This window comes from Lutjanus erythropterus, chromosome 10, assembly GCF_056507025.1.
Source record: "Lutjanus erythropterus isolate fLutEry1 chromosome 10, fLutEry1.hap2, whole genome shotgun sequence".
NCBI classification, from domain to species: domain Eukaryota; kingdom Metazoa; phylum Chordata; class Actinopteri; order Lutjaniformes; family Lutjanidae; genus Lutjanus; species Lutjanus erythropterus.
The window spans coordinates 28,983,651-29,009,367 of NC_139326.1; the positions used below are offsets into that span (position 1 = coordinate 28,983,651).

General features: G+C 40.4%; 1 protein-coding gene across 3 annotated transcripts in view; it reads right to left on the minus strand.

The window, feature by feature from the left end:
• Positions 1–244: 244 nt before the first annotated feature.
• The window catches only part of epg5 (ectopic P-granules autophagy protein 5 homolog (C. elegans)), a 40,311-nt gene continuing 14,838 nt past the window's right edge, over positions 245–25,717 (minus strand). For 2 of the 3 annotated variants that reach the window (XM_084728953.1, XM_084728952.1), the window contains exons 15-45: positions 25,540–25,701; positions 25,330–25,452; positions 24,368–24,630; positions 24,139–24,279; positions 23,888–24,032; positions 21,205–21,402; positions 20,820–20,927; positions 20,590–20,712; positions 18,702–18,868; positions 18,355–18,591; positions 18,138–18,261; positions 16,589–16,733; positions 15,609–15,780; positions 15,298–15,460; positions 15,043–15,185; positions 14,660–14,816; positions 12,487–12,681; positions 12,193–12,406; positions 10,620–10,807; positions 10,272–10,479; positions 10,072–10,147; positions 8,464–8,567; positions 8,175–8,350; positions 7,138–7,356; positions 6,836–7,045; positions 3,535–3,679; positions 3,191–3,433; positions 2,640–2,853; positions 2,302–2,520; positions 1,052–1,166; positions 245–942 (exon numbers count right to left, since the gene is read on the minus strand). In XM_084728953.1, coding sequence (XP_084585079.1) covers positions 760–942; positions 1,052–1,166; positions 2,302–2,520; positions 2,640–2,853; positions 3,191–3,433; positions 3,535–3,679; positions 6,836–7,045; positions 7,138–7,356; positions 8,175–8,350; positions 8,464–8,567; positions 10,072–10,147; positions 10,272–10,479; positions 10,620–10,807; positions 12,193–12,406; positions 12,487–12,681; positions 14,660–14,816; positions 15,043–15,185; positions 15,298–15,460; positions 15,609–15,780; positions 16,589–16,733; positions 18,138–18,261; positions 18,355–18,591; positions 18,702–18,868; positions 20,590–20,712; positions 20,820–20,927; positions 21,205–21,402; positions 23,888–24,032; positions 24,139–24,279; positions 24,368–24,630; positions 25,330–25,452; positions 25,540–25,701 — 5,280 coding nt within the window. In that variant the 3' untranslated portion in view covers positions 245–759. The remainder of the gene's footprint in view (positions 943–1,051; positions 1,167–2,301; positions 2,521–2,639; positions 2,854–3,190; positions 3,434–3,534; positions 3,680–6,835; positions 7,046–7,137; positions 7,357–8,174; positions 8,351–8,463; positions 8,568–10,071; positions 10,148–10,271; positions 10,480–10,619; positions 10,808–12,192; positions 12,407–12,486; positions 12,682–14,659; positions 14,817–15,042; positions 15,186–15,297; positions 15,461–15,608; positions 15,781–16,588; positions 16,734–18,137; positions 18,262–18,354; positions 18,592–18,701; positions 18,869–20,589; positions 20,713–20,819; positions 20,928–21,204; positions 21,403–23,887; positions 24,033–24,138; positions 24,280–24,367; positions 24,631–25,329; positions 25,453–25,539; positions 25,702–25,717) is intronic. The other variant, XM_084728954.1, reaches the window with a different exon arrangement.

Here is a 25,717-nt window from a genome sequence, read left to right on the forward strand (position 1 = left end):
ATCTAGTTCCATTATACTGCAAAGAAGTTGGACATCTCTATGGCTGATATCTCCAAAACTCTGCAACTCTAACTACAAAACTGTAGACAGATAAACAGCACTACAGGCCAGGGGAAAAACATGTTTAATTAGTTTTCATTTTTAACTATCCCTTTAAGGAATTGTACAGGCATTGAACCCAACCTACCAGCTTTCCTGGTATGTCCCCTGCCCCATTTTAAGAAGGTACTACTAAACGTACAGAGCTATTAGATGTGTCCTTCAACTTCCTCCAAATAATATGTGGACCCTTCATCTTTTTTCTGTTAGATTCCACATACAGGTGTGAAAGCCCACACCTAAAGTCCAGTGTTGAATACTGACTCATGAATTCTGCTTCAATAAATATGTGCAACTTCCTCTCAAATCAAGAATAGAACAGATGTGTTGAAAACCAACAGGCAGATTATATAAAAAGCAAAAGGCATAAACATGTGAGAAAAAAGCAAAGTGCAAAGAGTTAAGATTAGAAGTTAGCACAGAACGTTTCTTATGCGTCTGACTGAGTTTATGACTCTCAGAAAGTATTTTTCATAAATTCACGATCTGTTTCTGTCCTCCAAACCCCCTGCTGATTAGATTTGTAGCTCCTGCTGATGGAGCAGTGATCGCGATTGAAAACATTGTGCTCCAGAACGACTTCCTTTTTGCAGAACAGAGGCTTATTGTCATATTAATGTCCTCCAGGTTGTCCAGCTTGAGTGTCAGGTTCAGTCACGGTTAACGGATGATGTGCAGGTATCTGAGGTCAGGGTACAGGAGGTTGGCAAGCAGGGACAGCAGTCGGGGTCCGTCTCTGAGACAGTGTCCTGGGTAGCGGATGAACTGGACAGCTTTATTCACAGACTCCTCTAACTCAGCGTACTGTTTATTGCTGGGCATGGCCTCCAACACCCCCAACGTCTGCATCCACAAAAAAAAAAAAAAAAAAAAGAGACAAGAAAGTTATTTTTAGGAGATAATTGCAGACTAGAAAATGAAAACACTGTGTTTGCAGTTTTTTGTTGCATACTTGCTGTGCTTTCACAGAGAGCTGCAAGTCACTAGAGGGTTGGAGTCGAAGCTCGGTCTCTGATGGCACCTGGACTGACAGGAACGCTGCCAGACTGCGAACCACCACCCTGAACCTGGGTGGTTTATCAACAATGATAAATTAGAGGGACAGTTCAGATTATGTGAAGATGGGTTGTGTGAGGTACTTATCCATAGTCAGTGTACTACCTACAGTAGATGCTGTATTTTAGCCACTTAAGAAAGGGTTGACTAAAACAACCAACATCAGTATATGCTATATTCAGACTATTTTCACCACTTTACCTTCAATCAATCAATCAGACTTTATTTATATACACTTTTTATACAAACAAAACACAAACTGCCTCATACAATAAAACAATAAAATGCCCACCCACCCACACCCACCCAAAGCAATGACTTTGGAATTAAATAAAGCACTAAAATAAGAACAGCACAGGAACTGAGGAAATGCTATTATAAGTGAGGAAGTCAGGAAAGACCAGAGACAAGATTAAAACTCAAAATAAGAATTAACATCAATCAATAAACAAAAACTAGATAAAAAGACTAGATAAAAGGTAAATAAAATGATAAATAATAAATAATAATAAAAGATAAATAATAGAATACTAAAAGAGAGGAGGTGTGTTGAAATGAGTAAAACCAAAAAGCAAAAGGTGTTAAAAAAAAGTCCTGAAAGGAAGAAAATCCAGTAGGCAGCCTCTTCATATGGAAAACCCCCGTTACATGAGCCCAGAATGGCTCTATCTTGCTCAACCAGACTCCACTGACAAAATCAGTCATTTCAACTTGCAGAAATTGGGAGTTGTTGGTCTACCGCTGCCACGATCTATCAATTTGTTTTTGTTATTGTGTGACTTTGGTGAATCTGTCTGTCCTTTTAAAACACTGAAGTGACATAATAACCCAAACAAACTAACAGACTGAGGCAGTGATAGACTGGCAGAGCCTCTCTTCTGCGTGGTATAATTACTCATTTTGTCAATGGACTCTGGTTAAGAAAGTGGTATTTGGCTTATATAAAGACAGATTCTCATTTGAAAAGGCTGTCTGATAGTAAGGTAAAGCTGTGAAAATATTCTAAATAATTGTTAGTTGCAGCCCTACTATTGCTAAGTAGCTAATACAATCCCCACTTCAAATATTCCAATCTGTCCCTTTAACATTTCATTCTATCTTGCCTACAAGTGTTTCAGTAGCTAATAAAAATGCTTGTGTTCTTACCTGCTGGAAACAGGTGACCTCTTGCCGAGGCCGATAGCTCCTAAAAGCCCAGAGTTCAGTCTTTCCTCTCCCAGCTGAAGCAGCCTGGTCTGCAGCCTCAACAGACCCATGACGACTCCCGATACTTCAGTCAGGCCTGACTGTGGCTGCAGCTGCTCTGCTGACAGATTCAGCGCTTTGTGCCACCAAAGAAACAGTTTGGCTTCATCACCTGGACCGCTGGACACACACACACACACACACACACCACAGCAGGTATAATAAACTCACAAAGCACATGCTAAACTGACCTTTAAAAGCCATAAGATACAACAAAATGAGAGAATGAGGGGTCAAACCTGGGGAAAACCTGACCGGTCCATGTATTGATTAGAGCTAGAGTCCTCCTCTCGTTGGCTGCTGTGTATTCAGTGTTGAGGCGCTGCAGGATGAAGGCATAAAGCGTCAGGAAGCTGCCTCCTGATTGGCTCTCAGAAAGGAAGTCATCCACTGTGAGCTCAGGCACCTGTAGCGATGCCAACACAGGACCCCAACCTACAGACTCCTCCTCTGCTGATATTAGAACATGGACAATAAAAAATCACTGTGAATTCCTTGTCACATTAAAGCTGGGGTAGGCAGTATATTTTTGGCATCACTGGGCAAAAGTTCCATAACAACCTTTAAGCATAACATAAATCCAATGGTATGGGAGAAAACTAGCTAAAACTGTGGACAACTGAGTGCTCATTCTGGCCATGCTAGGCTATATACACCTGGGTTTAGGTAACCACATTGGCTATTCCACCCCAAGTGTGAATAGCCACATTACTAATTCCACCCCCAGTGCAAATAGCATTCAACTAAATTACATGGGTGTCAAAAACGCCCAAACCTTTATTTTGGTTACCATGATTGAAGTATGCTGTAATGCACGCCTCCATGATGCGTGTCATGTGGCGTACTGATGCAAGACAGCGGGAGCAAGCCGTGAGAAGTGGAAGAATAGGAAAGCCCCTCCCCTTCCTGTCCAGCCAGGTAATGACATGAGCTGCGAGCGCCTCTCCTGTTGAGACGCCCACGCCATTCAACAAAGCCAGAGCGTCGCTGAACAGGCTGCAGAATGCCATGTGCCTCTCCTCCAAACCCGTCTCTGTGGAGGAAAGAGGAGGAGGCAGCACAGGCGAGGTGATATAAGGATTTGTTACTGACGGTTGACGATGATGTTGAGGAAAGACGACGAGGACGACTCACCTGGTGGGTTGAATGTGACGACGCCCTCCAGAAGTGTCTCCAGCTGAGCCTCCAGGCTGCTGAGGCTGATGCTGCCTCCTTGTTCCAGAGTCACCAGAGACTGAACACACCAACACACGTACACTCCAGCCTTCAGCGTCTCCTCCTGACACATGGAAAGTAGATTTCAGGGTTTTTTTTTGTTATACATACATTAATAAAAACATAACTTTGCCCACAAACATAACATTGCACACATTATAAAACATATTTAAAGTGGTACAAGCAGAGTATCTTTACTCAAATCAACCTGCTCAAATGCCTCAAATATTTCTGTGTAAAAAAACAATAGTATAAAGTTTACATATTTCTGTGTAAAAACAAAGCGAAAAAAATTTACATTTGTAAAAGCCTAATTTTTAACATATTTTTAAATAACTAAATGTAAAAACAACACATTTCTTTGTTAAAAAAGGTTTAAAGTTTACATATTTCTTTGCAAAAACAGTGTGAGGTTTACATATTTCTGTGTCAAAACAAAGGGTAAAAACAAAATTTGTTTAAAAAAACTGTAAAATCATATTCCATTGGAGGTTAACATATTTCTAACATACAATTTAAATATTTGTAAAAAAATGTGCAGTTATATATTTCTGTGTGAAAACAGGTGTAAAATTCTGTATAAATCCACCATAAAGTTTACATATTTCTGTTGAAAACTTTTAAGTTTATATAGTTTTGTGTGGAAAAAAACAAAATTTACATAAAGTCTAATCACTATTTTGACACTGTATCATAATCACAGTGTAGGCATTCTTTGGCTTCTCTCAATTAATATATAAGCATTATATCACTTATTAATTATTCATGGCTTATATACAGTTTCTTATCCAAAAAGAGATTTTTCACATAAAGAATAAATGGCTGCCAAACCTTACCTAATGGTGAAATCTGACTCTTAGCTTCATGATTTATGTTGGTGTGAATTTTCACGCATATTTCTGCTGTAATTACTAGTACCTACTGTATGTTTGGCAGTAAGGTTATTTCTATGGATGGACTTTGTGAAATGAAAGGGAACATGTATTGCTCCGTCTTAGAACAGTCCTGTGTACAGTATAGCTTCAAGATGTTACTGCAAGAAATCATCTACTTTGCAACATTATCACGAGGTGTAAAAAATTTCCTTCTGTTGCTCCACATTAACAGCAACTATAAGGATTTAAGTGTTACATTTATGTAATTTGGCTGAGTGATACAGACCTGGCAAAGAAAGCTGAATTGTTTAAATCTAATTTTATTGTGGATGTTCCAAGCTTCCCACTTTTACACAAGATGTACCTGCCTGAGGCAGTGTACATTCAGATACACATATTCTCCAGCATCAGACCTCCTCTGTACAATACAGCTGCTCAATGACAGTCTAATACCTCCAATCACTCTGTAACTCTTGACTCTCATGAAATATCAACTGTAAGTGGATACAAGAATTCTTCATTAATTTATTTATGGAATTATGAATAAATGTAGTGACCGATTTATGAAAAATGTCTGGTGTACGGCTTTACACTAAATGGTCAGTGGGTGTTCTGTGATAAATTTCTAATAAAACCCTAAACTGAGCTGCCACCTACTACATATAGGACTTTAAGGGCGATTAAAGGACCAGTGTGTAGGATTTAGTGGCCTCTAGCGGTGAGCAGAGTTTACGCTCTGCTTTTTTTTTATGGCCAATATGGCCATTAATATTACAGACTTTCAGTCATATAAAACAACAACTGGATGCGTCAGTCATATAACAGCAGGAATGTAGTGCTGTTTGTTTAAGTATTGAAGCGTATTGTTGTTGCTTGTACAGTGACAACTTTACGCACACTAATCAACTATAACTGACCAGACAATCAAATGTCAGTTGCATCATGTTGAAAATATTACGCAGCAGTCAGTCCAGATGAGCGCTCGCTCGCTCTGTCTCTCACTGCGGTGACTTTCTCATCAATACAACTAGAAAAAGACGTCTGTCACTGCAAAAACTGCACTCTGTCTGATTGGAGCCATACACTTTAGTGCTGATTCAATATTCAGATGCTTCAAAAAACTGATTATGCAAACTGCCAATTTCTAATTTAATCATGCCAACACCAACGCTCCCTTTAGTTCTGTGGATAGCTCCACTGGCAAGGTGTGCCAGTTATTGTCATTCTTGCTTTTCTGCTGCATTCTAAAAAATATTATAATAATTATTTCACTTTGATTTTTTAAAAAAAACAAAAAAAACATGCTATTTTCATTTTAGATATTTTAAAATTTCCAATTTCAATTTGCAGATGTTTTTGTTCAAAGTGACAGACATCTGAGAGCTGATACGACACAAGCAAGGATCTAGTCAGGAAAAGAACATCATGAATAAGTGCTCTGAAGCAAAGTTCAAGTCTGATAGAACTTAAGTGCAAGAGGCAATGCATAGAGGGCATAGGATGCATTGATTTTTTGTTTTTGCAGCCAATCAGTTGCAGAGATGTTCCATTTTCTTTAAGTGTGAGAGGGATTCTGCAGATCGGGCAGAGTTCGGTTACTCATTCTACCATCGGAAACTCTGAAAATCGTTCAGCCCTAGAAGCCAGCGGATCTTCCTGATGTTGTACAGGTGGAATTGACAGGACCTTGTAGGTGTGAGCTGGGTGGATTCCAGCTGATACAGATTTTTTGCTGTTCTTCTTTCATCCATGTTGTGATATCGGCAAGGCATGATGAGATCCTAGCAGAAACAGTGTGGTCTCTTCTGGAGTTAATGACAGGAATAGCTGGGTATCGTCAGCATAGCAGTGGTATAAGAAACCATGGGAGTGGTCTATTGGGAATATTTCCCATCTGACATTTTGGCTGGTCATAATTTCATCAGGTGGACAACTATATGTGATACTGGCCAAAAACTGGCATATGGCAACGTTACCCCTGGAGGCGAGCTTGCAGATTGCAAACAATTTGCCTCACCGTCTCCTTCAAAACATGTAGGAGAAACTACAGTGGCCATAAAACTCTCAACATGTCCATGTAGATATAAACAGCTCAGTCTAAGGTTACCAAAACACAACAACACGTATTTTTAGGTGATTATACACTAATGACAACATACTTATTAATATGATATTCCATTTCTGGTATACTCTGCAAAAAAAGCCCCCTGAATCTTACACACTGGGCCTTTAAATCAACATGAATGTGCTGCGTTTATAACTCAAACAATCCATTTAAGGAGTTCAAAATGTATTAATAAATGTGTGATTTGACTTGTAAAATAAACAGTCCTGTGTTGTCTCACCCTGTGTGGAGCTTCGTTAGGGCGAGGGTGGAGCCCAGCAGCACTACGCAGGGATTTCAGCAGCAGCTGAGGCGCAGAATCTGCAGTGAGCAGCAAGGAGGGAGGGTAGTGAGTGCTGACATATCCCAGAATGCCCTGGTATGAAGACAGGTCCAGTTGGTGCCAGGGCAGAGAGGTGGACTGGACCAACAGACTGAGCAGAGGGGAGTCCTGGAGGTTGAGGAGGAAAAACAAGAGAAGAATGAATGAAAAAGTTGAAAGGAGCATGACCAAGATGTGAAACCCAATTATTCTGGACTCACCTGTTGACTCAGGAGTTGTTCCTCCTTTGCGAGGAAAACTAACATGTAGAGCAGATAGACTAACATGGTGTGAGACTCCTTCTGAGTGTCCGGGAGAGTTGGATATGCTGCAGAGGTGGGGGGCATTTGTAAGTGGTCACTTAGGACGCTGACCCAGTTAACTTCACATAACACCTCTCCTAGAAAGAGGAAGCAGCTCTTGGGACTTCCTCTCTCCACCTGCAGACACAGAGAGACGAGAAAATAGCCATAAATCCACTCTGTCAAAACACAGAGGTAGAAACAAATCAAACGTCTTTGGTCTTTACTGACTGTACCCTGATCATTTATCACTTCAGATTATATGCTTTACTCTTGCTTAAAGAGGGATGCCATCTGTGTTCTTTTACGTGTTTTTCAAATGGAAACTCCCACTCAGCCGTTTGGTTAACAGTAGTGACGTACGTTAGAGCGCTGATGCAGTTTCCTTCACTCTCCTGTCTCAGTCTGCAGGGTTTATATGTGGCAACTTCATCAAGCAGAAACCTACGTGAGGTCACACTAAAATGTATTTAGAAGCTTGGGAAAATGGCATTTTGATGCTAAAACATACACACTTCGACCAACATTGGAATATCTGAATTTGAATAAAGAAGGAACTCATTTTTGCTTGAATAATGAAAATTGCAGCTTCCATTTACCTCCTGTTTATGTCTATTCCTTTTTTAGTGTGTTTTACCATTCGTGGATAAGCGAATATGAATTGGTGGGATGTAATATTTGGGATTTGATGTTTGATGTAATGACTTTTTACATTTATCTTATGTAGATTCTGTATAGAAGCCTCTCTAGTTCACTTTGGGTCTTGAGAGACAGGAGCTTGTTTCCAGGAACAGGGTGTCGGGACTATAATTACAGGAAGTCAGGCTAATAATAGGAGCTCGGGGCCAAGGACCCAGGTCTCAAATTAACAAACTCCCCTGTGTCATGCATGTCTAGAGCAGTGGGGTGGGGTGGGGTGAGTGGAGGTGGGGTCAGGGGCGGCTAGGGAGTCTCACATTGAAGAGCTGCTCCATCAGCTGGGTGTCAGGGTGCAGGTGTCTCCAGGGCAGGCTGCGGAGGTGTGTGTGGTACAGGTAGAGAAGGTACTCAGGTGTGCGGGGAGAGGTGCAGCTCTCACAGTATCGCATCACACACAGCCACAGAGCTCCTCTCTGACCGGGCAGCAGACGATCTGAAACAAACAAATGCACACACACACACACACACACACACACAGTTATAAATAACTTCAGCAGTACAGACAGCACTCCATCATGCGTGAACATTGAGGCTGTTGGGACCCACCTCTGAATTTGTGATGCAGTGTGTCAGTGAGTTGAGTGTACAGACCGACCAGACATCCTGCCACACTCGCTTCTGTCTCCAGCCAGGGGTAACACTTCAGGTTACTTCAGGACACAGACAGACAATGATGTTGACTTTGTATTTTTTTTATTTAGTTTATCCTGAAAAGCTGCTCTCCATGTATCCACCAGGAGAGTCACCATGCAAACATCTGGCCACATGAGAGACTTTATTGTGACGCTGTTATTACTCAGAAGTAAACATCTAATGCTTTCTTTCCTCTCTCAGTACTGTTGTGTTTGTGGTTTATTGTGTGTAATGTATAATGTGCTTCAGAGACTTCAAGCAGCTGCTATCCACCTGCAGAAAGAAGCAAACTTTACATCTGAAAAAAGCAAGCTTGTGGAATATGAAAATTTTTGATCTGCAGCTCTCTCCGGAGTCTGTTTTATATCTGCCTCACTGACAGCACTTCCCCACTATAAGCTTGGTAAAACAGGTTCACTGAATAAAAATATGAAGCAGACTGCTAGAAATCTTGGAGTAATCTTTACTCTGTTTTGAGGTTATCCATCTTTTAAATCCTCTCTTAAAACCCTCTTTAATAGGAAGGCATTTATGAATCCTAAATATGTCACTAGGTTGCCATTTAATATTTGTTTACATATCTATCCCTCAGTGTTTTGTGATCCCGTTTTTATTTTGTTCTTTATCTCCTGTTTTTAATTATGTTGTTTTTATCTGTGCTGTTTTATTTGCCGCTTTTTTTCTATGAAGCACTTTGTAATCTCTATAAATATATAAGTAAAGTTTATTATTTATTGTAATGTAATCATAATTACCTAGAACTAATGATAAAAATCAATGATTGAGCTGACTTGCATTTCATCAGTCAAATCTCTGCACTTTTGATTTTCAGCTGTGTCATTATACACACAGCAATACAAGGAGCAACAGCATGGCTTCAAACTTTATAAACTGAGTCAAAAAATGACCAAACCACAAAACAAGCTAACCAAATTAATCATTTATTCATGTGGATACATACTATGTGCTTCTATACATTCATGTACCTGTTAATTCCAATAGCGCCCTGTCTTTAACATGGCCATATAATATTGTAATGAAGGCTAAGACTCTGTTATTATTGTTATTTATATTATATTTGTTTACATTTTTGGGGAGGGGTGGGTGGACTGTTATGTACTGTACTTTGAAATTGAAAATCTAACAAAAAAAAAAAAAAACTTGAAAAGAAAAAGCTCTATAACTGCTGGTCACTGTGGTTGACTGGCTAACAAAGAGAAGCTCCGTGCTGTGGTGGGATTTTATATACTTCAACTATGAGCAGGACGTACACTTTTACTTTTATTGACTGACTGTGCAGAAATTAGATTTTTTCATATCACAGATGATACAGAAAGGCATTAAAATGTGAGGAAGGCTAAAACATGAGACTGATGTAGGCTGTTATAGGAGTTACATGTGGCACTGAAACTCATTGAAATCATTGAATTTTTGTACTGAACAGCCAAATCCAATTCGACTGAGTCTGTACAGCCCTAAAAACCGGTGACTGCTCGAGAGTTGGGGGTACACTGAACTTACCCGCCATCTTCTGTGTCCAGCGGAAAGATCCAGGGCTTAAATAACTTCACAATCTTACTGTGCAGGTCCTGCAGAGCTGTGAGAAAAACAAGATACATTTCCCTTTGATATCAACAGAGAACAACAACACATTTGATCGAATTAACTGAACTGTATTCACAATCCACAAGTTTTACTATCTTAAACCATTTGGCAGTTACATTTCATTATTTTGCTGCTGCCTGCTGACTCTCTGGCACAGCTGCTGAGCTGCACATTTATGAGACAGCAAATCAGATGCTCCCAGAGGGAAACAACGTCACCGACGTAGGGTGCCCAGGCTGAGTAGAGGCCGAAGCTGCGGAGGTCTGGTTTACTAAGACGAGTTCGTAGGAAGTAATCACTCAGCCAGTCGACGGTCTCATCCACCTGTTTTAATAAAACCACACAGCGAGGCAGAATTAATAATGAATGTTAAAGCATCAAACAGTTTCAGACAGACAGAGCGACATGTTAGCAGTTATCAGATGATGACGATGTTTGAATCTATTGACACAAACATTAGTTACCTGCTGCGGCGAGAGGCTGATGGGGGTTCTGTAGGGTGAAGCAGGGGGTCCGCCAGCACGGCCAGAGACGTCGGTGGTGCTGAGTGTTTGTTCAGGTTTGCTCTTGGTGTGACGGGACGGAGGTAAACAGCCCAGCACTCGCAGGGTTACCTTCCAGCACTCTGGACTCAGTAACTGGTTTGAGGAGCCTGACAAGGTGAAAAGATGTCTTTGTTTGTAAAAGAGGCTGCGGTGACACTGTATTTGATGGGGTTTGCATAAGACTGTCATTGCACTGTCATAACCATGTCATGACACCTGGCATGACCATGAAGGAGTTTTTATTAATGTTTATGACTGTTGTCATTGAATGTCACTTGGTCCTGTCATTTTTAATGCAAAGTTGATATTGTTTGAGATGTCTTTGTTATGACAGCTTGACACTGAGCAAGCCAATAATGTATGTGGTTATGTGGTTGGTTTTGACACTGGTTGTCATGAATTTTTTTTTCTTGACTTTAAGTAAAGTGGTACATTATGGACTTATCACAGAGATGTCATTAAGTTTTCTTACACTGTCAAATTCTTTTGTAACAGAGTCATGAATAATTTCCTGGATTTCAACTAACGAAGGACCACTGTCATGACAATTACATTTTTGTTTTGGTTAATGTCAAGTTGTGAAAACAAGGACATTATTGGTCATGGATAATGTTAAGTTTAAAAAAACAAGACATTGACAGGTTATGTTGACTTGATTAATGTCAAGTGAGCATAACAAAGACATTATTGGGCCTGGTTAATGTCAAGTCGTCATAACAATAACATTTTTGTCTTGGTTAATGTTGTTAAGTGTCTTAATAAAGATATTGCTGGCTTGAGTAATGTCAAGTGGTCATAACAAAGACATTTCAAACAATGTCCACTTTGAATAAAAAATAACATAATTGGCTGAGTGACAACGGTCAGAAACATTCATAAAGACATAATGACAGTGTAATTTCTTGTGACAAATAAAGTGTTAATGAAGTTGCAAATCAAACACCCAAATCCAGTAATCTTGATATAAAAGCACTAGGTAAGATATTTTATAACAGTAATAAATAACAGTAATAATAAATAATAAAATAACATTTGGAGTCATTTTGTGTCACGGGGCTAAAATTCTGTCTTGATGAAACACACAAACAGACACAGACACTTGCGCACACACTCAGGCTATACCCTCCACAGTTATTGAACTTGTATCTGATTCAGTGCATAGATGGGATGATTCAACTAACTGAAGTTTTGTTAATTAATTAATTTCATCTTTTGTTGGTGGGAAGAAGTGTAGGAGGAACTCTTTCAGAAGCATGAATGTGTTTGGATGAATCACAAGATGACTTTATAAAGCAGCACTTGCTCCTGAGTGAATTACCAGGCGATGCGTAACATAACAGACAAAAAAATGAAAATGATGATTCAAGCTTAAGGAGTTAATATTTCTTTGAATCATCAAATTCAGTCTGGGAGTCTTTGTACACACACACGCACACGCACACACACACACACAAACACACACACACACACACACACACACACACACACTTACTGGTCATGAGCAGCCGTAGGCAGTCACTGTAGTGATCGGGGAAATGGTAGCGTAAAATCCAGGTCCAGTGTTTGGTGAAGAGATGAAACGGCGTGAGAAGTTCAGGCTCGGGGTCTCGGCCGCAGACGCAGAGAGCTCCATGGACCAACTCCAGCAGACGGGTTCTCTCCGAAAACGAGGGATGGGCTTCATTCAGCCACTGGGACAGATCAAACTGCAGGACAGACAGGAGTGGTTACTGTGACTGAATTGCTTGGATGAAGATCCATCTTTCTTCAAAGTGTTAAGCCTAACCTTCGTGAGTAGCATGAAAATGACATCAGCGGTGTCGAGGTGTAAGGATGTCACCACGTCTTGGTAGAGGAAGACGAGCTGATTGGGCGCTGCATTGGGAGTGAAGAAGGGGGAGATGAGTGGGCAGAGACGCCTCTGCTCCAGGATGGTCTTCAGGACACGGCCACATTCCTCTGCATTACCCTGAATAAACACCTGGACACAAGACAAGACAGGACAATGTCAGTCTATTCCTTTAACACGTAGACAGAAAGTGTAATGCGAGAGTGAACCTGTCCCCTTTTACCCATCAATTATGTCCAACTGATCACAGTTGTATCCTTTTTAATTTTTGAGCAGCAGTATATCTGAATTGGACAGTATTAAAGGATAACTATAGTAATTTTCAACCTGAAACTTTTCTGCCTCATGTTTTTGTGTCTAAGTGACTAATAGGGACAAACGGCACTGCAGCCAACAGAAGTGAGACTAAGCTACCACATAATCCCTCCAGGCAACTGTGTACCGTTAGTCTGGCAGTAAGTACGTCCACTAACAGGCTCAAATTGTTATTCTATGTGTCTTACAACATTATGGAGAGGATCCCTACAAGAGATCTGTTTTTGAAGACAAGGTCATTTATGTTTAACCAGAAATGGCTGTTTTGATACTTTCTGCAAACTAATTAGACTCCCTTTATGAAACTGTTGGGCAGGGGCAATTCGTAGACGTAATCAACAACATCGATTAAGAAAATACATTGATGCGTCACTATAAACTGCTGCGCCCAGTTAGAGCATGGAGTCACCTGGAGAACAAGCTGCAGAGAGCCAGACTCACCGTGATCATATTAAGTGTGGGAGTATTTTAAACAGAGATGCAACAGTCTGACTCTCTTTAAACTCCACAAACTGGACATGACTTATCACAGCGGGACAAACTGCTCCGCACGAGTTCTTTAAGTGAAGCACCGAGCTACCTGTCCTCCTCCTGCAGCTGCAGCAGTGAGATAGCTGGATTGTCCTGTTTACTTCTGTCAGCACCCAACCACAATATATTAGAATTATCAACACGTGGAACATGTTTCTGTTGGTAGAAGTCACTTAAGATAAATTTTCTAGATGTTTCTTCATCACCCCATGTTAAAAGTGATGTCTGCACCACTGCTGTTAACTTTATATCGTGCGTCATCTAGTGGTCTTAGCGATTTACACTTTCTGTTCGCTTTATCAGGCATATGAGTCAGAAATTGCTAAAACTAACATTACAAATTGTCAGTAATTCATTCCAATTATTTTCTTCTAACTTCATCGTCATCATCTTCAGACTCGACAGAAACAAAGTAAAACTCATCAAAACCATCTTGGCCCATCTTTTCACTGTTCCAAAAATCACCAACTCTGGCTGTTTGGTTGAAATAAATCCTTAATTCAGGTAGCTGTGCTGGCTCTACACGATGCGTCTCTGATTCCCGACTTGCCTCTCACTCTTCTCCTGGTATTTTCATATCTAACACAGTGAATTATAGGTTTATTTCAACCAAACCAGGGTTGGTGATTGTCGGAGCAGTGGAAAGACGAACCAAGACATTTTTGGTGCATGTTATTTTGTTTCTGTTGAGTTTGAATGTAGATGACGATGACGGAGTTACAAAAATATTACAGTTTTGCAAAAGGAGTCTGGTTAGTTTGGTGAGAGGTTTCTGGTCGAACAAAACATATTACTCAAAATAAAAATGTCTCTCTCTGTAGTATTCCTTTCCACAATGTTGACACTTGTAATAACAATCTGAGCCAGTCAGTGGCAAAAACAAACACTTTTGGTGGATGTACGTGACAGTGCACAGCTGCTCAGAGGGATTACATTAGCTTAGTTTTACTTCTGCTGGATGCAACGTTCTCCCTCAGTAGTGGATCAATTTTGCAAATTATTGTCCCCATTAGTCATTTAAACACAAAAACATGGGAAAGTCGAGGCCATGTGAAAAATACCAGTTACCCTTTTACTGCTGCCCTGCCTGGTTCAGATATACTGCTGCTTAGGAATGAAACAAGGACACAACTGTGATTAATTGGACATAATTGATTAAAAGGGGTGAAGGGCTTAACAACTGAACTTAATTTTGGAATTCTAAATAAGAGTTAACAATGTTTTATAGATATCTTGTACTTCTGTTGTGTGTGTGTGCATGCACCTGTCCTAGAATCTCCACACACGAGGACAGGTACTGGCGTGTTGGAGGATGTCGCAGTGTGTCTTCACACACGAAGGAGACCACCTTGTAGAAGGCTGACACGCCAACATGCTGCACTGCCGGTGATTTCTGAGCCTTGAACATGTTCACCAGAGACCTGAGCACGGAAAACAGACCACCAACAGTCAAAACATACCTATTTTAAAGTTCACCCCAAAATCAAAAATACATATTTTTCCTCTTACTTGTAGTGCTGTTTATCTATCTAATTCAACAGCACTACAGATCAGAGGAAAAATATGTATTTTTGATTTTAGGGTGAAATGGCCCTTAAATCATTTTTATTGTGATGCAGATCATGTTTTTGTTCTGTTGATACTGACGTGATGAAGTTCTCGGTGTGGACGGCAGCCTGGGCCAGACTCTGAGGCGGAGGAGCCATGGAGTCTGTCTGAAGCTTCTTGATGTCTCTGCGCAGTGACGTTATCTGAGTCTGCACGGCCTCCTGTCTCTGGACTCGCTCACACTGCATGGTTACAGGAAGATGACACAAAAACATATTAACAGATAATGACAAAGACTTTATAAAATGTCAAAATTGTGGCTTCTGTGCAGTTTTCTTTTTTTGTTGGTCGTACTGTGACAGTGATGTTTGCCGCTCCCTGGCATGGCTGCCCTCCCTTCCCTTTACATTCCAGGGCCATGGTGACCTGCTCTGGTTGGTTCTTATAAAGCAGAGGAAGACTCTCCAGCAGCTCCTGCTCCATCGCCACCTGCTGGGCTTCACGCGCCACTGCAATCCTGAGGTCAAGACGAACAAGTGTTTCATAATCAGCATGAAGCTTTGTACATGCAAATTTATGAGTACAAACAGGTGTGTGAATTTCTGCTTGTGTGTGCTGTGTGCTGCTGCTGATGTTTTCATATTATTTATATGCTCTCCAGGTACCTGGCCTGGTCCTGCAGGATGCTGAGGTCCTGCTGCAGCAGTTCAGCAGCAGCTTTAGAGTCAGTGAGGCAGGAGGTGGGGACTTCAGCTACTGGAGCTTTCTGCTGCTGCAGCTCTGGAGCTGGACGGGGGACTGGATGTTTCTCCAGGTTGGACAGAATACGCTCCCGTGCTGAACACAGAGACACACAAAACACAACATTAAATTGGTGAAAGAACTAAAGAAAATGAGTAAATTTTCATGCAAATGGGATGAAATGGTGGCAAAATCCCTCTTAGTTGGTGCAATATAATTAATACTCCTATCTACAGCATGTATCTATACTATCATTGTATATGAACTGATGCTAGATTTATGAATTTCTCTGTGTTTATATTCCTTGTGGTCTTCATAATCAGACATTTACCACTGCATGTCTGCTTAAGTTTAACTTCTTTATGAACATATTTCTTTAACTTTAGTTTTCTGGATTGTTTTCCTTTTAACACCTTTTTTTTATTAGTGTTTTATCTTGTGTTCTTAACCATTTCTTTTCTTTTTATCTACTGTCTGATTTTTTTTTATTTATTGGTTGATTTTTATCCTGCCTCTGGTGTTTCCTCAGTTCCTGTTTCTAAACGAGTGCTCTTGTTATTTTAGTGCTTTATTCATTTATTAGTTCATTTTGGGTGTGTGTAGGTGGGGTGTTTTATTGTATGAAGCACTTTGTGTTACAATTTGTTTGTATGAAAAGTGCTTTATAAATAAAATTTGATGGATTAAGTGACTGAAAGGGTTGACATTGCTGAGAGCTGCTTTTTGTCTCTCACTCCACACCGCCTGTCACAATATGACCATTTATCGTCATCTCTTACTTTCTGCAGTTGAGGTAAATGAAGGCCATGGTCACTACTGAAGCAAAGATGGTACGCATTTTCTGCCAATTTGCGACCTTAAGTTTGGGAAATGCTGATCTAGTGTATCAGTTGTGTCTCTGTACCGTCGTTGAGGCTGGTGTAGTCAGCGAAGCCGGGGTTTTGGGCCTGCAGGAAGGTCGGCTCGCTCTGCACCTTCTCCCACAGAGACAGAACTTCTCTCTCATCATACTGCAGACGCTCCTGGTCCACAAACTCCAGCCACAGCTCCTACAGACAAACACGTCAACACACATGATATAGCACAATAGAACACAATCTGACCGACAGAGAATTGGGCGATATGGCAAAATTGTTCTATCATGGTACATGAAATTTTAGATTACATAACAGTATCAATCACAACAGTAATTGTTCTGTAAATTACATTAAGACATTGTTTAAAATAATGATACTGTGCTGTACCTCATCACATTTGATTATTTTATTCTTTTATTTGAAACTTCTATACAAAAACAACTTCCTCACATGAGACAACACTGAGTTAAAAACAACAGACTTTAGGGGGAAAAAAACAAGACCCTCTCAAAATGGAAGCTGTAAGGTTCCAAATGAAAACAATAATTTCAAGTGTTACAGGTTTTAAGATCAACAGGTGCAAATAAAGCCTGGATGGGATGCCTCCTGCCCTGAGACCAGTGTTGTGCATGAACACGCAAAATCAGCAGCGTTCAACTCACACGCTCATTTGGTGAACAGTGAACTGAATGGATCACTTTCTCATCGATGAACGTGAGCGATGTTCACTTCTGAGTGTGATAATGGCGCTCACACCATCAGCTGATAAAAATAGAAGTGTGCGAATACAGACAGCTTGTGGTACAATGAGAAAAGGACAGATAGATCCGCATCATAATTGCTTCTCTCCTCTGTCTCGTCTCCCTCTTCATCTCCTTGCAGTTCTCATGCATTATGGTGTGTTCAATTTGAACTGGGAAGTCAGAATTTTGAGGCCAGTTGAAAATTTTAACAGTATGTTGGTGTACAAGTTTGCTGTAGTGTAAAATGTTCTCAATTTGTTGTAAATTGATATTAGTAATCCTGGCCATTCAATGTCCATCTTTTAATACCAAAATGTGAATGTTTTGTCCAATTTAGTAAGAAGCCATTATAGGCCCTTTTAGACTCCAGTGTCCCTGGTAGGAGGAGGTTATATCTACAATTAAAAAAAACAAACAAAACAAAAAACAAACAAACAAAAAAATGGAATAAAATGAGTGTGAACTAGTTCATTTTTGGGACCGTGAACTTTTTATTCTGAATTATTATCTGAATTATGAACTATGAATGTGAACTGGTTCATTTTAATCTCTGTAGAATGAATTTAGGGCTCGTTCTTTATAACTGTGAAGCTGCAGAGCACTGTCTGAGGCAAACCGGCTTATTGGTGCTGCACCACCGTTAACTATCACTCACATCACACGAGAACGTGGTGAGCAGCTGGATCTGAATAGCTCCTGTGGTGGAAAGGGTGTTGCCAAATCTCTACCAGTGGACACATTTTTAGCGTCACATGGTATACATTATAACGCCCAACCCTAGACTGATCTTTTAAAACCACAATACCAGATGTTTTTATTCATAAATAAAAACATGCAAAGAAAATAAACCCACCTGCTGCCGCTGCATGACCTGAGCCAGTCTGTGTGGCTCATACTCAGGAGGAAGGGAGGGAAGATACACTTCCTGTTTCTGCAGAGTCTCATCATCCAACCACACAGCAAATACACCAAACAACCTGCAGGCAACCAATCAGGTGAGATCTAAGAGCCCATTAACATACTAAAGGCTGCTGCTATCTGTCAAACAACAGTGTGTTTCAGTGACATACCTGACCAGCTCTGTGTGCAGCTGAGGAGAGGTGAGGTAAGGCGGACGTGGGTTGTCGGGGGTGTCATCACCTTGGCTGTCTGATGAAGGCGTGTGTGGCGGCGGCACCCTGAGGGCCTGGCTGGCAGTGTGGTGGAAGTCTGACACCTCCTGAATTCTCTGTCTCAGGTCTCTGAGTAAAGCAGCCTGAGATGAGGCCTGGAAGAACCTTCGACCAATACATCCGCCTGCAGCCAGCCTGGTGGCGAAAACATACAAAAAAAAAAAAGCAGACACAATACTGTCACTGAGTTCTGTCTGTTTCCTCGTTTCTCTGGTTACAGATTTCAATGAGTGTTTGCATCGTACCCGTACTCCGGTCCTGGCTGTCTGAGGTAGAGCTGGAGGAACTTCTGCCACACCAGGGGAAGGAGGGGGTGGTCAGGAGGCGTGGCTAAAGCCTGACACGCCCAGCGGTACACCTGCAGCCGCTGCAGAGACGGTGCTACCGGCAACTTCATCCTCTGCTGCGCCTTCTGGCTCACACACAGACACACTGTTAACACCGTCTACATACAAAACTAGGAATATGAAACCAGTAACTAGCTGCAAAAATCACCTCAAGTTTCACACTTAAGTTTGTCCCTAAAGCAAAATATTCCCCTAAGCCTGCTCCCTATGTATATATATATATTTTTTTTCCCAATAACAATAAAAATGTAATCCAAAAATTATGCACGATGTGACTTTTTTTTTTACCATTTCCTGCAGCCATAATTATGATGCATTTTGTCACGCTTTACCTTTTATTTTTGGTTTTTACTCGTTTCAGTACATATCCTCTCTTTTAGAATCAAATTATTATATTCTGTGCCTTTATTGTTTCATTTACTTTTCCTCTTCTCTTTTAAGTTTCTATTTATTGATTGTTTTTATTTCACCTTCTCTTATTATTTTGAGTTTTTATCCCGTCTCTGGTGTTCCCTCACTAGCGTTTCCTCAGTTCCTGTTTTTAATGGATGCTCCTCTAATCTCGGTGCTTTATTTAATTACAAAGACATTGCTTTGGGAGTGTGTGGGTGGACGGGTGGTGAGGTGGCAGGTTTATTGTTTTATTGTGGGAAGAAATTTGTGCTACATTTTGTGACAATGAAAAGTGCTATACAAATAACGTCTGATTTGATGGATTGATTGATTGATAGCCAGCTACAAAGTTTCTAAGTGCAAACAAACGGTCAAATCTAACATATACTCTCTAACAAGTTGCACATTGTTCTTAGTGTTTAGTGGGTTTTGCCTCTCCTCTCTCCTTCCTCCTCCTCAATCACCATAAATTCAGACATTGTTTTATGTTCCACAAATTATTATACTTTTAAGGAACTGTTAGGGGTCCCTTAAAATTACTTAGTAAAATGTTTACAAAGTACCTTCTAGAACATTCTGAGGTGATCTGTTGGTGATTCTATGCTACTATTTTTTTTTGCAACCTTGGCCTTAGTCGTTTAACGTAACCAGGCACAGACTACTAAACACTTACTCCCATGCCGCTGCTTTTTGACAAGTACTCTTCAACTGCTGTGTGTTTATGTTTAGTCAAATGTCATATGGAGAAAAAAAATATTTGAAAATGTGCAACAATTTGTCCTCCACTTACTGCTTCCTGTATTCATACTGAGAAATCATCCTGTGAATGTTTCCCTGCTTGGACCCTCTGTTTTTTGTGCAACAAAGTCCCTAAGCAATTGTCCATTTTTACAAAGCAATATCATTCATATTTTTTCTTTTTGTAAAATGTTGCATACTGTGTGTTTACTACAACATCTATCCTGCACAGTTATTCATTTATCTGTGGTGAAAGCTGTATAAATTGTATATAGTTTGTGCATATACAGGTTTTTAATTCTATTTTAAATAGAGTATTTTTTTCTATTTCATAGTTTATTCTTCTTTTTTTTTGTATTTCTATTTATCAGTGACTCCTTTCCACTTGCTTTTTTTATCCTTGAGCTGCTGTAACAAGTGAATTTTCATGGTGTGGGATCAATAAAGTTTATCTTATCTTAATTTATTCATTTTTGTTTGGTACTCTGTAAAATGGCCTTGTGTGTCCTGAAAGGCGTTATATAAATCCAAGTTATTATTGTTATTGTTATTGTTATCTTTTCATGAAATGTCTTGTAAATTCTCAGTCCTGTGTGAAATATTAAGGATTGCTATAAATAACCTCAACTAATAACCTGTGTATGTGCCTGAGTACCTTTAAGGCTTGCTCTGGGGAGATGTTTGGCTCTGACAGGAGTTCATTTTCAACACAACGTCTGAGCTGAGAGTCGTCCTCAAACACGCCCTCCATATTCAGCACCAGCCAGGCGAACCAAACCTACAAACACCCAGAGAACAACAACCAGCCTGTCAGCCCCGAGAACTTCACTAATATGATCAAGCGCACTCACTCACACACACTGCTGAGGCTTCTGGGACCCTCACCTCCACATTCAGGGATTGGCCCTCTATGAAAGAGGGCGTGGCATTTCCAGCAATACAGCCAACCAGAGCGTAGAGCAGACCCCGATCACCGTGGTAACCCAAAGCATTCTGCATGAGGGATGAAAATGGAAAAATTTACAATGTAGATGTGTTTGTTCATTCAGCCCCCTGAAGTTTCCCTGGTGGAAACATTCACATGTGACTCAAAGTTGGAATGTTTATTTATCCTGTTCATTCACCACCTCTTTTTCTTACTGAAATGTACAACTCATCAAATGTTAATGTAATGTTTATCTTTATAATGTTACTGAAGGCAGTTTGCCTACCTGTGAGACCTATACGAGTCCTTAAATAATGCAGACCTCTAACAATGCTGAGTAAATACCTTATGCTGCTGGTACAGAAGTTTCTGCACACACTCCTCCTGATGGTGTGTGAACGCAGCGCAGCAGATCTGATCCATGAGGAAGAGGACGGTTTTGTCCCGGTACCACAGGTTCTGCTGAGTCAAAATCCCGACCCAGAACTCCAGCACTGCTGCGGCACCGACGCGACTGGGCTGTGAACTCTCCACCACGTGACTCTGGAAGAGAAAACCCTCACATTTATACACATTTATTTATACACATATATTTTTCTTGCCCCACACTGATGCAAAGTATTTCAGTAAAAATATTGATTTTCAAGTTCAGGTAAATGCTTGCTGTGATATACGGTGATTAAATTAATCTATGTTTCCTTTTGAATTTGAGGTCTAGTACTTTTCTGATCAGGCATCTGGACAAATGAGGTCCATTATTAGTATTATTATTGTAGCACGACAGTGACATTGAAATTAGGTGATGATTAGCTGATTCAATAAAATATTGAAATATCAGAGGTGCTATATATGACACTTTCCCTAGAGGGCACTGTAGAGCAGAAGCATCTCAGACCAAAACAACGGCACACTGCATTCACTCAATAACGTTTGACAGAAAAACCTGTCACCTGAACTCACACTGCTCACAAAACTCAGATCAAACTGTCAAACTAGGCAGGCTAGGCTACTAACTACCTTTCACTTAAAATATCGACAGAAACTTGTTTTAGTGACTATTTGGTTATAACATGAGAATGGGTGCTTGTCATTCGGTAAATTCATCTCCTTGTCTCCTCCACTCACTTCCTCTTCTCGCATCTTAGCTCCACCCAGTGAGGAGATGAGAGAGATGCAAGGAAGAGACGCGAGGACAGAGGAGATGAATTTGTAAAATGAAAAATCCTCGGTTCCTTTAAGCGTCAGTCTGAAGTGACGTCATTACTGATGAAGAGCCGATAACAGCTGAATCAGGTGTCAAACTGACTGGTGCAAATATCCACAGCAACACTTATTTAATAAGAACAATTTCAACACCTGATTTAGGTCTGTAAACTGTTTAAGATACCTAATTATAGTAGTACTCTTTCTGATGTTGATTTTAATCAACATTTAATATTCCCTTTAAAATTTTCTAATTTATAATGGCTATAGATCAGTGCTATTTGTTTACTTAGGCTGTTTTTTACTTGCATTATTGTTATCTACACAATAACACACACAGAGCTGTGAAAGAATGTGTGTCGATTTTATTGTGAAATAAAAAAAAAAAAGACAAACTGCTGCTTTATGTGATGCCACAACTCTTTGCAGTTAAATGAACTTATTATAAAGTGTGAGATGCTGACACATGACATGTCATCATGTAACTGTGTTTTATTTTATTATCTGTAGATCCCTGTACATGACACTATAAAGTAAACACGCCGCCACAGGTATTTTCCCTGATTAGTCCATTAAAAAGTGTGTGACAGTGATCCCACAGTGATAATCACTGAACCATCACTGTACCAGACGCCTTTTCATCCTGTCTCTACCTGTTTGTGTCATTTTTCAGAACATGCAGCGATTTGCAGTCTAATAATACTAATAACGTTTATAATCAGTCATTTTTTTCATGAGCTCTTTATGACACTGAAGGACATAAATATTCAATCAGAATCATAAAAGTGCTGTAGAAATGTCTGCCTGTCAGAATTCAATTTCTCTGCAGCAAACTAACCAATCAACATCACTCTTCCTGATACAATGGTGTATCCTCACTCTGAGCTCCTTCACAAGCCTCCTCTCTCCTCGCTCCTTGTCTCTTTCAGGTGCATTTCTTGTGTCTCGATGGGAACCCCAGACCCACGAAAGATCATTTTAACCCAAACTATGATCTTACCCTAAACCTAACCATGTGTTTTTTCCCTAAACCTACGTAGATATTAAACAAAATATTGTCGCATTATAAAACATAATAAGTTTGTACAATGTGCACAATAAAGAAACAAGGTTTACAGGAATTTCACAAATCTAGGGTTCCCTTCTAGACATGATTGCTTCCAACAGTGACTCCTGAAACTCAGATCAAACTGTCAAACTGAGCAGCGTTGATCAGATTTACAGAATATTCTTGCCTAAAATGTTTTCATGTTGAATGCAGGAAAGACCAATAGGGACTCGCATGCACAAACACGCACACACAGTCATTCCAGCTAAACAGGAGGGACTGAATAAAAACAAGGAGAGCCATAATTCCTCTATATATGTTGGCTAAAATTTAAGGACCTTTAATGAGACAAGTTTTAGACATTTATGTACTTTTACATTAATTGCTATATAAATCAAGTAATAAAAAATCTTTAGAATGGATAAATTAGTCTTAAGTTTAATTGAATAATTGAAAACAGAAGTGCTTGTTTAATCGCAAATAAACTAATCATTTGGTGCAGCCCTAGACAATGTTATATCCAGAGCCGTGTAGAGACGGCTTTAGGGTTAACACTCCCTCTCAACAGTGCTGTTTATACATAACAAGGCATCGATTAATTTGAGTTTTAATAAAAACATTTTGATAATCCTGAACAGTCGGTGTTGAGTGTGAAGTGTGATGTTGAGCGGCTCTCCATAAGGCTGCAATCAGCAACACTGGAGGCTGAGCAATTATCCATCCAGAACAGGCACATTTTAACACTTGTCTTTATAATTAAAGGTTTTTGTGACGAACCTGAATGACACTGTTCAGCAGTCGGACGTTGTCTCCATAGGTGGTTCCTGTGAGCAGGGGTGCAACTCGGTGAGTGACCTGCTGTGTCACACCTTGAGGACACACGCTGTCGTACTGCAGGAACATCTGGATACAACTTACAAACCTGATGTAAACAGATGGATGACAGATGGAGATACAGTTGCTGCAATTATAAAAATCTTTCTTTCTGGCCTTTTACAGACTGTGTATGAAGGATGTATCTTTCTTACTGGGCATTGTTGAGCAGGTAGAAGCTGAGCGGGTAGGTTGGGGGCAGGATGTTGTCCAGAAGATGCACAGCAGCTCTCAGGTGGCGAGACTGAATCAGAGTCTTCAACAACTCGACTCCATCTGTACAGAAGTGCTCCAGACTAGAAACACAGGCAGATAATCAACAGGAGGTTAACCTCATTCAGACTCGTAAATATCAGACTTAAGTGTGAGTGAGTGAGTACAAACCTGTGTCCCACTGTTGTCATGGCAATTGACAGGTAGCATCCAATAGGGATGCCTGACTTTACAGCCCTGATAACAGAGTGCATGCTGGGAGTGTGTGTAAGCTCTGGAGGTGGGTTGGACGTCAAAGCGGGGACCGACCAGGCTCCTTTAGGGTTCTGGGCGTTGCTGTGGAGCTTCAGCCTTAGCAACAGTTGCCATGCCCACTGACTGAAGGATGCTTCAGGAGACACACCCAAACGAAGGACACTGGCGAGGTAAGACACCTGAGGATAGGAAGTACAACAGAGCATTTCAACCACCTCTACCTAAAAAAATCTATTTAAGTTTAAGGGTACACTAAATGTAAAATATTTTCACTGCTTTACTTTGCCATCAGACACACTTTTCCGACTGAAAACCACCTTTATATAAGCTAATTATCGTTCTCTCCAAACCAACCAAACTCCATGGGCAAAATCCGCAATTTTACCTCACAGTTGTGCAGCAGAGTTGCTTACCTGCCTCGATCTGTTAGTCTGTTTGCGTTATTGTATGACTTTGGTGTTTTAAAAGATTAGTTTGGATTCACCAAAGTCACAAAATAACACAAATAAACTAACAGATCAGTGCAGCAGTGGACCAGAATCTCCTGTGTTTTGAAAGGTAAAATTACTGATTTTGTCAAAGGGGTCTGATGGTTTTGGACAGAGCAATATTTGGCTTATATAACAGTGTTTTACTGTGAGAAAAGACTGTCTGACTGCAAAGTGGTTAAAATATTCTAAATACAGTGTACACTTTAGGTGGCTAAAATATGTTTTGCTGCTGACTTGGTCCAGAGGTTTAGACTGCTCTGCTTCTCTAAACTGACCACAATCTACCAAAGGTAATATACTGACTTCTGATAAATACTTCACACAACCCAACTTCAAGTCATGCAACCTATCCCTTTTAAATCTGTGAGCAAAGAAAGGATGTATCACCTGTTTGATTCCTTCTGATATGAGGCCACTGTACGGTTTGTCAGTGAGATACTTCTGATAGGCTTCAGCCACCAGCAGAGCCACTTCACTGTGCAGAGATGAGGACAGGGCCAAGGAGCCATCCTGCAAGAGGAAACAACAACAAACTCACAACTGCACTCAAGATATCTGGACACAGTGTTGTTTTTTGATGAATCAGTGACCTGTTACCTGTGTGTAACCCCAGTTCAGACCCTCCAGTATGACACAGGCCAGCCGGTTCTCCACAGCAGACAGAGGATGCTGGAGCAACCAGGCTCCGATAACACAGATTTCCTCTGGCCGTGGCCGCCACAGACTCAGAGGCAGCTCTTTGCACAAATAAAGAGCCACCTAACACACAAAACAA